The sequence below is a fragment of the Triturus cristatus genome, chromosome 2_1 (assembly GCF_964204655.1).
Source record: "Triturus cristatus chromosome 2_1, aTriCri1.1, whole genome shotgun sequence".
Lineage (NCBI taxonomy): Eukaryota > Metazoa > Chordata > Amphibia > Caudata > Salamandridae > Triturus > Triturus cristatus.
Window position 1 is genome coordinate 566,639,850 of NC_140581.1, and position 12,986 is coordinate 566,652,835.

The 12,986-nt window shown below is 45.5% G+C and overlaps 1 protein-coding gene across 1 annotated transcript in view; it reads left to right on the forward strand.

Moving 5' to 3' along the window:
• Positions 1-12,986, forward strand: part of ADGRV1 (adhesion G protein-coupled receptor V1) — a 1,990,932-nt gene that overhangs the window by 228,158 nt on the left and 1,749,788 nt on the right. Inside the window, exon 9 of the mRNA XM_085632468.1 lies at positions 9,234-9,563. Within this exon, the coding sequence (XP_085488594.1) occupies positions 9,234-9,563 (330 nt within the window). The remainder of the gene's footprint in view (positions 1-9,233; positions 9,564-12,986) is intronic.

The following is a 12,986-nucleotide window of genomic DNA, read 5'->3' on the forward strand; positions in this document are numbered from 1 at the left end:
GTTACTTTGCTGGGGAGTTGAGGAGGACATATATTCTAGAGACTAGGGGGCATATGTATCAAACTCCCCTTTAGCGAATCTCAAATTGCGAGAATTTGCGATTCGCAAAATCAGATTCGCTAAACGGGATGTATAAAATTAATCGCTAATCATTTGCGATTCCTTAAATATCGCAAATAATTCGCAGAATCCCGTATTGCGATTTCTTAATAGCGAAATTCGCTAAATAAGAAATCGCAAAAACGGGAATCTGCAAGCCTGGTGCAGGCTGATGACATCACAAACAGGAAACTGTAGTGATTGCCTGCACCTGCTCACCTGAGCCACACCCAGAGGCTGCTTGTGGAGTGTGAGGAGGCTTTCCTGGAGACAGCAACCAGCAATGGATCCCAAACAAAACCAGCAGGGCAAAGATGCAGAAAAAAGAAAGAGAAAACACAAGTTTTCAGAAAAGGAGCAGGAGGTCCTCATTGAGGAGATGGTCTGCAGCCATGAGCTCCTGTTTGGGAAGAAGGCACTCAAAGTCCCAGAGGCCAGGAAGAGGAAAATCTGGCTGGAAATACAGAGCAAGGTGAATGCTGTTGGAGTCACCACACGCACCATCGAGGAGCTGCGCAAGCGGTGGTATGATATGCGCCAGAGGTCCAAGGAGAGGGTGGCAGCCAGACTCAAGGATGCCAGTCAGACTGGAGGAGGACCATCCACTGCAGAGCAGCCAACCCCCCATGAGGAGCTTGTGGAGTCAACCCTCCTGCCTGAGAGCGTTGGTGGTGTGGCTGCAATCGACAGCTCCGACCCCTCATCCAGCAGACAAGGTAAGATGCATGCCAAATCACCCTGCACTCCTCCCCATCCCTTGCACACTCCCCCAAATGCGCATAGTTAACTCCCAACATGCCAATCCAGCCCAGGTCTTACAGCACACCCAGCAATGCATCATGGTACTCGTAGTACTGTGTCTGACTGTGTGTCCATGACACCATCACAAGTAAATGCAACATATGTGTTTTGGGGATCATTGAATAGAAATGTGTCAGAGATTAGCCGTCAAAGATTTGTAACTTTATTGAGTGCCACATGCAGACAGTAACACAAACTCATATAGTCCCCTTTACATCCACAGCACACGCCATGCCACAAGAAGACAGCGCTGAGGGAGAGGAGCCTGCAGACCCTGCGGACTCCAGCGATGAGACAGAGCAGCAGCCAATTCAGCGCAGGAAGCGCGCACATGTGCCCCCACTGCCTCCATTTGAGGATGAAGTCCCAGCAACAGGCGATGACACCGACAGGAGAGAGGGGAGTCAGGGTGTGACAGACATGCCCCGTCATGACGCACCAACACCAAGGCAAAGGGAACAGGCCATTTCCAGGTCAAGGCCCAGGAACAGCACTGCAACAGAAGGAGAAGGCACCGTGTTCTCCGGCTTGGAACAGTGCATGTTGCAGGAACAGCGCCTGCAAAGCAAGGCAATGCGGTCAATGAATCGCCAGCTAGGCCGCCTACATCAGGACAATCGCAACATGGTAGCGGCAATACGAGAGCTCTGTGCCACTTTGAGGGACACCCAAGCTGCCAATGACAGGGCTGGACGACGTGCCAATGCACGGCTACACAATTATACCAAGGCAGTCAACCGCCTCTGCACTACCACCAGCGCACTCACACGCAGAAGCGTAACCATGCAGGTGGACATGGCACATTGCTGCCAGGACATAGCGCGAGGGCTGGCGCAGGTGACCACTGCTGTGGAACAGCTGCAGACAGCCAATGCAGGTGGCAGCGCACTAATGGCCTCTGCTGAGAGTGAGGACACATCGAGTCGCAGCAGCATCACTCCAACCTTGCCAGGTGAAAGACGCCGCAGTGGCAGACAGGTAGCAGGCCAAGGGCGCACCATGGGGGTCAACCACCCTGGACGTCACCGACGGAGGTGATCATCTGCGGGGACACTGACTGCAACACGGGTGCATTAACCCGCAAAAGGCTGTTTGCCCTATTTCTTGTGCCTTCTCTGCACTGTGTGTACAACATGTGCTGGGGACAATTACTATTTCTTGCATGTGAAGTGTGATTAAACACTTGACACATCATCAGGCTTTGTCGTCTCATTTCCTCCATACTCACCTAAAAGTAGTTTTGTGTGATCTCAGTCCGTCTCTGGCGTCCAGCAGCTGCCCCAACTCCTGGTGCTGGTCTGGCAGGGGGAGCAGGGCGCTCGTCATCCGAAGTGTCTGTATCGGTCACATCAATTGTGGTGCCTTTCCTCATTGCCATGTTATGTAGCATTGCACAGCTTGACACGATTTTACAGCAGGTCTCAGGGCTGTATTGCAGTGCGCCTCCACTCTTATGCAGGCACCGGAAGCGGCTCTTCAGGATTCCGAAGGTTCGCTCAATTACACAGCGTGTAGATCTGTGTGCCCTGTTGTAGCTCCTCTCACTTGCATTTGCAGGATCCAGGTATGGGGTCAGGATGAAGTCGCGCACTGCATAGGCACTGTCACCTGCATGGTAAAAAACACAATAGGTGAGTCAATGTCCCCCCCCTCAACTGATGTAGTGGATGTATTGATGTGTGCAATGTATTTACCGAGCAGGTACCCCTCCCCAAACTCTCCAGCACTCAGACGTCTGTGTATTCCGCTGTGTCGGAAGATGAAGGAGTCATGTGTACTGCCGGGGTATTTGGCTACGATGTCGGTGATGTGATACTTAGCGTTGCACACAATCTGTATGTTGAGGGAATGGTAGCATTTCCGATTCCTGTAGACATATTCAGTTTCTGCTGGGGGTGTGATGGCCACATGGGTCCCGTCAATGCAGCCGATGACGTGGGGGAAACGTGCAATCTGGTAGAAGTCCAGTATCGTTTGTTGTAATGCCTGTTGGGTGGTGGGGAAGTAAATGTGATGTGGGAGCCTCAGTAGCATTGCATCTAGGAAGGCATGGAAGAAGCGCGAAAGTGCACTCTGTGACACACCACCAACCTCCGCTATGACCCGTTGAAAACTCCCTGACGCGAGGAGGTGCAGGGAGCACAGGACCTGCACATGTGTGGGAATTGTTTGTGTCCTGCGAGTAGGGTGCTCCAAGTGGGGTTTCAGCTCCTCAATCAGGTCCATTATGGTCTGTGGGTGCAGTCTGTACTTGTCATAGATCTCCTCGTCAGTGTTCTGTAACAGGGTGATGCGCAGCCTGAAGATACGTTCCTGTCTCATTCTCCTGTGTGCAAGGGCCCGAATACGCAGCCTCCTGGCTATCACGTACATTGCAGCCATTGTGGGTGTGTTTGTTGCATTGTGGGCTGGTTTTTGTACCTTGCACCAGTTTACCACCTGCAAGCAATTGGTGTTAATAGCGATTTCTTAATTAGCGAATTTCGTGAAATCGCAATTTGCGATTTTTTCATACATGTGTTTGCGATTTCTTAGCTAGCGATTTCTTGTTAGCGATATTCGCAACGCTAAGGAATCGCAAATTAGGTATTCGCTAGGAAATTCGCAGTTTTCTTGTTTCGCAGCCTAAGAAATCGCTAATTTAGCGATTTCTTATTTTTCAGTTTGGAAGTGTGTCATACATATGAAATAGCGAAAAATCAGTCGCAAACGCTGTTTTTTGCGATTCGCAGCGTTTGCGACTAATTTTTGCTTTCATACATATGCCCCCTGGTGTTTAGTGTAGGAATTTGTAAAAGTGTGTCAGATCCCTCGTGGCCCCATCCTTAAATCTACTCTGGAGTACCCAGTTTCTAATTTGTCTGTAGAAGTGCTCTCTCTCTAGAATCGTGCTCTCTAGCTTAATTTCCTCAAATTAGTTTAACATAGCATCAGAGCAGAAATCCCTTCTGCCTCAAAATCTGAAACTCATGCATCTCAATTCCTGGTGTGTAGCCAGAGTTGCAGACTATAGTTGTGAGGGGTTATCCGAATGGAGCGAGGCCTTCTCTGTGGGCAGTGAAGTCCCAGACACCTAGCATGGCAATTAGGGAGATGTAGAGGAGTTGACTTGAACACTTTCAGGGATTCCAGGGTACTTCACCAGTGGTATAGCTGCTAGATTAAGCTCTATAAAGCACCATTGCTTATCTGTTTCCCATTTCAGCCATTCAATCATATATCATGGCTGGGAGGCTTGGTAGTAGTGCAACAAGTAAGGAGTCTTTAGCCCCTCAAGCAAGTCTTTGCCCAGATATAGGTTAAGCAGGCCGTTTGCTACTGTCTAATATCTTCCCTCATCTGGAGAAGTGGCAGGGTCTGGAATACATGTAAAATTTGATTTAGCAGCATAATGTTCAGTGCAGCTATTCTTCCTATGCAAGAGAGAGAACATAGTTTCTCCAGGCTGCCAAAGTGGACCTTGTTTACATGTAGCAACAATTCACAGTTTGTTCTGGTGCGAACCAGTATGGTAGGCTCCATTGGCTGTCTAGGAATTTGGTGCTGCCTTGAGACTGTGAAATGATGTTTCATTTACATGATTCATGGCAAAGGACTGCCCTCTGACTAGCACCAAACCTTCAGAGTTAGTCAAAGTGATTTGGAGGCCTGGTACTGCTGAAAGTTTCTCGAATAAAGGGATGAGAGCTTGGAATGACTGCAGGGGTTCCGTGAGGGCAAGAAGTATATCATTCACAAAAGCGGACAGCTCAAATCCATCTTTGCAAAAGGAGATACCATCAACCTGGGGATTTTCCTTAATATTCTGGAGGAAGGGTTCCAAAAATATGCCAAAAAGAAAGGGGGGACAAATGACACTCCTGACAAGTGCCCTTGCATATTAGTAAGAATGCAAAGGCCTGTCCAGTGAATTTGATCCGCTCCCAAGGTTACAGTATATGGCTGTATTCCATTTCATTACATGGTATAGCTTTCCCCTAGCTACCTTGTTGAACAATGTTTCATCGACAAGTTACTTCCTCCCTCCCTCCCTTTCCTCATGGCAATATCTATAAAATCAAGGCTATTTTGGTGTTTGGGCCTCAGTTTGTGCAGTTGGTTGACTATAACTTTAGCAAAGATCTTGAAGTCTAAATTGAATAGAAAAATGTGTCTATGAGATGGGCAGAGTGTTGGGTCCTTACATGGTCTGGGTGGCAGCATGAAGCGGACTTCAGTTATTCCTTAGAAAGCTCTATTGTTTGTGCTTAAATCGTTAAACAGTGCGGTTAAAATGGGAAGGAGTTTGGTAAACCCATCCGGTATGTTGTCTTAGAGTAGTTCAGCTGCCCAATGTCCCTCACCTCATCTTGGCCATTGTGACGAGCTCATCTAGAGTGATGGAGGACTATAATGAAAGTTGAGGAAGCGAAACTGAATGCATGTATGCTGCTTGCTCTTCTTGGCAAAGTGCGACCTGCGGTATATAAATATTTATGTGTGTTTGAAATGCAGGACTGGATTGGAAACCCAAAGCAGCCCTGGCAATTTAATTTTACCTGCCCCTGGGAAAGCACTGCCTGGCCCCGGAGGGCTGGAAACACTTGATTGTTAATGGGGGCCGATATTGCAGCAACACTGCAATACTGGCCCTATGTAGCAAAACCATTCCTCACCGCTGCAAAACTGGCCCCCGTCCTTATAGTCTCTCAGGGAAACAACCGATCCCAGTCCGGCCCTGGTGAAATGCCTGGAGCTTTCCCTCAATCATGGTGCGTAGTGTGCCAGTTTAATCTTTAATCTCCCCAATGTGCTTGCGCGTCCGTCTGATAGAATCACAGCTTATATGACAGTAGGGTGTTGTTTGTTCCCACTTTCATGGTATATGGGTCCATATGTAGTGAGTACATAATTTCCTCTATCTAAATCTATGGTGCAGAGTTGGCCCCATATAGTTGTCACCCTTCTCCAAATTTTATTGAAAGAAATATTTTTGTGTTTCTGTTCCTCCTCTTTCAGTGTGGTGGGTAAGTTTCCCCTGGTTAGCTCAAACATGCATTTAATTCTTACTGCCTATTGGATAAGGGTTCCCCTATTCACTGCTATGAGGGCATCCCAAACAATGCACTTCTGCAGTTCCCCAGTATTGCCAATGGTCAAGTATGCTATAAGTTTTTCAGCCAAGACTATGGGGTCTTTCAGTAATTAATTGTTAAATCACTAAGAGCCCCAGTAAGTGAGTCTCACCTTTCTCTCCCAGTGTCATGTAAGTTCCTCATGGCAGTTATCAGAGAGAGTCTGGGGGATTTAGCCAGCCCCATCCAAGGCATGTCCTAATCTCTTATCCAGTAGGACAAGGTCCATCCTGGCAAATGCTTGATGTGCTGAAGAATAGCAGGAGCAGTCTATTGTTATTGGATATTTAGTGCACCAAGCATCCACCAAATCCCAATAATTTAACAAAGCCTGTCCTTCAGCTGCTAACTCTGGGGTCCCACCATGACTTAGCTGGGATCTGTCTAGGGCTATATTTAGCAAAATATTAAAATCTCCCCTGATTATCAAGGATTCCAAAGTGAAATGGGTAAGAATTCTGACAGTTTCTTTCAGGAACACCTCCTGCCCACAGTTAGGGGCATTCAGAGACTCAAGGCTAACTAGGCTATCCTCTCAAAGACTTAAACCTCTACCCATCTACCAGTCTAGCTGGTTTAATAGCTTGATACTTACTCTAAATAAACAGGCCTCTAGGGCTAAGGAGTATTGCTAGTCCAACTCTCTTGGAGGAGGCAGTCACATGGTATTGAGAAGAAAAGATTCAGGACCTCAATCTAGCCTTCTCCACCCTCAGGAGGTGGGTCTTCTGTAGAAGCATATACTGGTGTCAGCCGCTTTGAATTCCCCCCGAATTCTATGCCATTTGGAGGGGTTATAAAGACCTTGGACATTGTAAGTTATGACTTTCAGTGATGTGCAGCCACTGATAACTGTATCATACCAGTAGTATGCATAGCATTTAATTTGTCGCCCACCCAGGCAAAGGATATGTGATGGAAAAATGTGTGGTTAACGTATCCCTCTCCACTTAAATTCTGGCTAAGAAATATTAACAGTCAAAAGAACACGTCATATTACCAAAGTACCCCCTCACAAGTTTGGCGTATTGGCTGTGTTGATGCGTCAATAGGTTACCACCCCCCTACCTGACCGCCACACCCACTACGTAGAATAAACTACAGGGCATGGGTCCCACTGGGAGCCATATGAAGTTATATCAATAAGAGTAGTCTTGGTTGCATTCAGGGTATTAACTTGGTTCATCTTCTTTCCTGCCATCGCTGATGGGTCTACCAAAGTACTCTAGATGTTGGGTTTTGCGAGTTTTAATATGGTGGCACTTGGTCAACAACTTCTGTAGCATTTCATGACTATCTGTTAACTCGGTTAACGGATCTTCGCCGTCCCCTGGTCCAGTTAAGCTTGGTCTTCATCATCCTCTGATGGCAGGCTCAAGATCTGCCTGGCCTCCTTGAGTGAGCCGGTGGGCAAAGAGCAATCCCCCCATAAAAAGATGTGTAAAATTATAGGTTAATTAATCCAAATACTATAGGTTTATTATCTGCGTTATTGTAGTGCGCCAGTAGTGGAGGTGATGGGGTCACCCAAATCAGCATGCTAAGTGAAATCACCGTAGTTGAACAGGAAGATAATCAAAGTCCACAAAGTGGTAGCTGTGTGTTCATGTCCACAATAACACCACATTTAAGTATGAGGGGTCCCAGATTGGTTATCCTAGGGGGCCAGAGCTATAGCAATTATTCAGGTATGGGGTAGTCAGAGGGCATTTGTGTGCTTTTGCGGATGGTTGAAGGGATCGGCCCTGGTTGCCAAGGCCAAATCATTCTTCCCCCACACCACCACCTCAACTCCTGTGGCATCCAGAGAAGGCCTGTTGCTCCATATTGGGATGCTTACAGTAATGATGAGACCACAAAGATGGAATTACATCTTGGTACCCAACACACGACCACGTAAAGGGATGGTAACATGGACATCATTCATTAGTCCCAGGCATCCGGGCGGTGTAATAATTCAGAAGGGCGGGAGCCAGCGGCATTTGAAAACCCATACCTTTACCCCAACCAATTCGCCCCACCTCAAGTCATCACTCTGGCTATGCCTCAGGAAGGCCAGATGCAGTGAAAGGATTCCTAACCCCCCAGGGGTGACCACACCTTCCGTTCCACTCCCAACAGGCGCCCCACTCTCAAGGGCCCAACCAATCCTCCGAGGCACACTCCATTAGAGGTGCAGCTGTCGCAGCAAGTTGGTAAGGTTGCAGCAGCCGTGCAGCCGCCCATCCCTCAGCATGTGGCTTAGCGTCCATTACCTCCATGCTGGGATAAATCCCTCAAATCAAGTCCACATAAAAGACATCCGCCAGTGACCTGGGATGGTTGGTTTACTATTCATGGGGATTTGATAGGATTGGCAGGGTTTTACAGGTTAGGGAGAGAAGCCCCTACTTCAAGCGGCCATCTTGGTTGGCAGTCGACCATGCCCCCCACCATCCAACCTAAAAAGAACAAACTCACCTCCAGAACTGACAATATCAACAAACATTGAAATTGAATCAAATTAGTGGTGGTCTTCAAATCTCCCCTTGCACCACCGCTCCTCCAGCCTCCTGAAAGGAATAAAACATCAAAGCAAGATTGTTCTCATAGACAAAAGCAAACGGATCAAAGCTCCCTTTCCATCCAGTTGAGTCATGCCCACATCACTGCCTCTTTAGATCCACACCTCAATCTCCATCAAATATCCCCTCAAGTCATCTGCAGTACCGTACTGAAAATCAGCTCCCTCGTCACACCTTCTAATTGCTCCTCATCTGGCTATATTCAAAGTAAAGAATCTAAACCGAAGACCCGTCCCTAACCTCAGTTTTTCTCATAGCATCTTCTTCACCCTGAGACAAAATCCTAGTTTAGGCCTCAGCTGAAAAACTCCTCTTTTGAACCAAATGAGACAAAAAATGTAGAACCCGTAACTAACCATCCATTTATTGGCTATAGAAAGTCATGAAGTGAATTGTAGTTGTTTCTTGATAATAACTATATAGGGGGCCCATGCAGAGCATAAAATATGCTCTAATTGACTATGATATCATTAGACATTGCTTAAAATCATCCAGGTGGGCCAGACTGCTCATCTACTTTTCAATATGTCTAGTATTTGAACACGTTGAATCCCCTGCAACAAATCCTTAAACTAATTACCTGTGTGTACTGTAGGTTACCTATTAATGTAAATTTGCAGCATTTGCATTTAACAGAATTTTTCTTTCTTTGCAGCTTCTCTTTTACATTCAGGACAGTGATGATGTTTATGGCTTAGTCAAATTTCACCGTGTAGAAGACCAAAAGATTGAAAGCAGCCCAAGTGGTCGTTTTCTCTCCCTATCATTTGAACGACAAGGAGGGACTGTAGGTGATGTGAGGCTGATATACACGGCGTTGTATATTCCTGCTGGCGCCATAGACCCTTTGAGAGCCAGAGAGGGAGTGCTGAACGTTTCTACAAAAAACAATATCGTCTTCTCGGAAGGGAAACCTCAAATTACTGTTAAGCTGCCAATTAGAAACGATGCATTTCTGCAAAATGGCGCCCATTTTATCGTACAGGTGAGAGAGCTTTTATTTAAACATTCTATTGTCTGCTATAATAGGAAACTCTTTGTGCACTTTCTTTTTTATGTAATTTCTAAATGTTCCCCGAGGTAGTATGTTTTAGTGTGTGAGCTAGACGATGTTAAAGATATATTTAGATTATTAAACAAGTTTACATGGTAACCTTAAAACGTATGCTTGCTATCTTTATCTAAATATGTCACCAGCTTTTTTATGATGTATTTTAAAAATCTTACTTTTTTTTAAAATAGTGGTGTTTTATGATAATAGTTTCATTTTACTTAAAGTTATATTAAATGGGCCATGCCCAAAATATTTTCCTTTTTTTTTGCGGTATTGATGAATAGATAACTTTTATTTTTTAGCAGATGAGCTCATTTTGTCTTGTTAATTGAATGACATTTTTAGTCTGGTTCCTATTCAGGTTAGTCTTGTTGTATCACCAGAGTGTGAGATCATTAATGGAACGAATGGACAATAGAGCACTTGAGACAGCAGGAAACCTGTTTGAGATACGATGGTTCCAAAAGGACGAATGGAGGTTGGGGTAGGAAGATATGTCACTGATTTTGTAAGGGAATGCCGTTTAGTGAAGCACACCTTTTTAGGTCTTGCCTAGGCAATGCTTGCACTGTCTCTTTGAGACATGCTGTATTCAGGATATTGGCATAAAGCTCCAACCGTTTTCTGCCCATCTTTTTCATTGGCTCATGTCCCTGCGCTTTGTAAATGGTGGCTTTTCATTGGTCAATAGGCTTAGTAGTCCCTCCTTAGTACCGCCTTGTCTCTTCTTGTAACCTCCCAAGAGGACAACCCTTGTTACATGTGCTGTTACTCCCCAGGTTTTAATTACAGCCTCAAGGCACTATTTTCTTAAAAGGCTTCGGCCAAGACACACACTTGGTCCTAAACTAGGCTGGTAGTGGTTACTTCGCTCACTAGAAGATCTCACATTTATATGAGACCATCTGTAAATGTCCCTTCATCAGCTCCACACAGAGTACAACCTAATCCAAAGTGAATGTAATAATTATTTTGTCACATTTCAAAGCTACTACTTGTATATATGGACATAGCTATTTGAATGTACTTGTAGTACTGTCTTGCATGCAATGAATTATGGTCAGTGTGGATTTACCATATCTTCTGCCGGGTGCAGTACCATATGTGACCAAAAGAGGTCCACTGTGCTGGTGCCTTGCTCACTAGGGACCTCTAGGAGCAGTTTGTGGTACTCCACCTAGACATGCAGTGCTGGTGTCTTGCTCAGTAGGGACCTCCAGGAGCAGCTTGCGGTACTGCACCGAGACATACAGTGCTGGTGCCTTGCTCAATAGGGACCTCTAGGAGCAGCTTGTGGTACTTCACTGAGAAATGCAGTGCTGGTGCCTTGCTCACTGGGGACCTCTAGGAGCAGCCTGCGGTACTGCACCGAGACATACAGTGCTGGTGCCTTGCTCAATAGGGACCTCTAGGAGCAGCTTGTGGTACTGCACAGAGACATGCAGTGCTGGTGCCTTGCTCACTAGGGACTTCTAGGAGCAGCTTGCGGTACTGCACCAAGACATACAATGCTGGTGCCTTGCTCACTAGGGACCTCTAGGAGTAGCTTGCAGTACTTCACTGAGACATACAATGCTGGTTCCTGGCTCACTATGCAAGCTTTTGCAATGCACTAGGTCTCACATTACTGAAAGTATGAGCTATTGGCATTGCAATATTATTTGCAATGCCAATAGCTCAAACTATCAGTAATGCGAGACCTATTGCATTATAAATGCTTGCTTTCAATGTTGTGTTTTGGTAAACATTGCAAGACTGACACAAGCTGGCCGACTAAGGTTCCATGGCTGCAAGCGTAGGCTGCTGAAATGCAAACTGCGCGTCTGGCACTACTGAATTTCTTTCTAGTGTAAAAGAAACAAGAAAGAAAGATAGATCTGCCTATAAAAATGTTGGTCTATGAGTGTCAGTTGAGAATGTATTCAAGCTACCATTGGGGGTACTTCTGATGGCTACAACAACTTTAAATCGGCGATGAAGAATCAATGCAACCACACATACGGCAACAGTTATATTTTTTTGGCATAGGCCAGATCCGTTTGTCCTTTTTCAGTGTGCGTGATGTACCATCTTCTATTTAAACATACACATTGCATAGTGTGGGACAGTGTATGGTGAACACAGGAGAAGAGAAAAGGCTCTCACTCTCTTAACCTACTGAGGCTAAGACAACACCGGTCATTTGAGATTTTTATAAAATGCATACCAGGCAACTGGGTGTTTGTTTTGTATTTAACTGCATGGTACTTCTTTTGTAATCCAAAAACATCAATCCAAACGACACTGTCAATTTAATATCGGATGTATAACATTGTATAAGGAGTTTATATCAATACACGATGCTCAAATTAGTTACAGAAGTCATGTTGGACATATTACTGCCGCGAGCTATTTTAGTGAAATATTCCTGAATAGCATTGTTGTTTTCACCTCAAGCACATATTTGCTTTGCTCGTCAATATTAGTCCTATCTTCTCTCTAAAGTACTTTGCTGTTTAAACCTGAGGCACAGTATTTAACAGAAAAGGAAGCACTAACTAATTATCTCCATGGACCAACATAAATTAGTAACCAGAGATCAGACTGCCGCATTCAGGCCACGAGAAGGAATTTTACTGGTTTCAGGGTTGTGAAACCATTCCATGCCCTGAGGTCCAGTCCCAATCCAACCTTCCTCAGTCTGACCCTCGCCGACCAAATGTACCTCCTGCCTTGCTGTGAATGTACAGAGTTCATCCAGTGCCATATTAATTAGGTGAAATCCATTCATGGAATCTAATGAAATTCACACTAAGGGCAACTCTCCTGTCCTGCCTTTGTCCTCCGTAATCCGTAATCAGATTAAGAGCCCAGTTTGGTGCAGTTTTACTCGGTTGAACACTAGCAGTGCCTAAGAAATATCACCACTGTCAGAAACGAGTTATGTATGTCTCTACAAAAAACTCAAAAAGATCATCATTAATACCCCTTATGGCTTCAGTGGAGTTTTATGCCCTGGTTGTCCTAAACCACTGTCTGTGGCCTTTCTACTGTGAGTCTTGGTTTACATTTACTTTCTTACCACGTATAATCAGCAGAAACAGATACAGTCCTAGCTGTGCTCTTCTCAAACTGCAGCCCCACACTGCACTTTCTAACTTATCCATTAATACTCAGGCAGATGGTTAAAATAGGTACAGCACCTTAATCAAGATCATCTGCAGGAATTAGGTAAATCATCTGTTCCCATATCACATAAAAAGCACAAACAGCACAGACCTTTTTGCCCTACGTTTTTGTGTTGCGGCATGGGTGTATTCATGCCGCAGAACTCTCTGTGCGGCACTCACTGGGGAGATTGTTGTATTCTCTGTT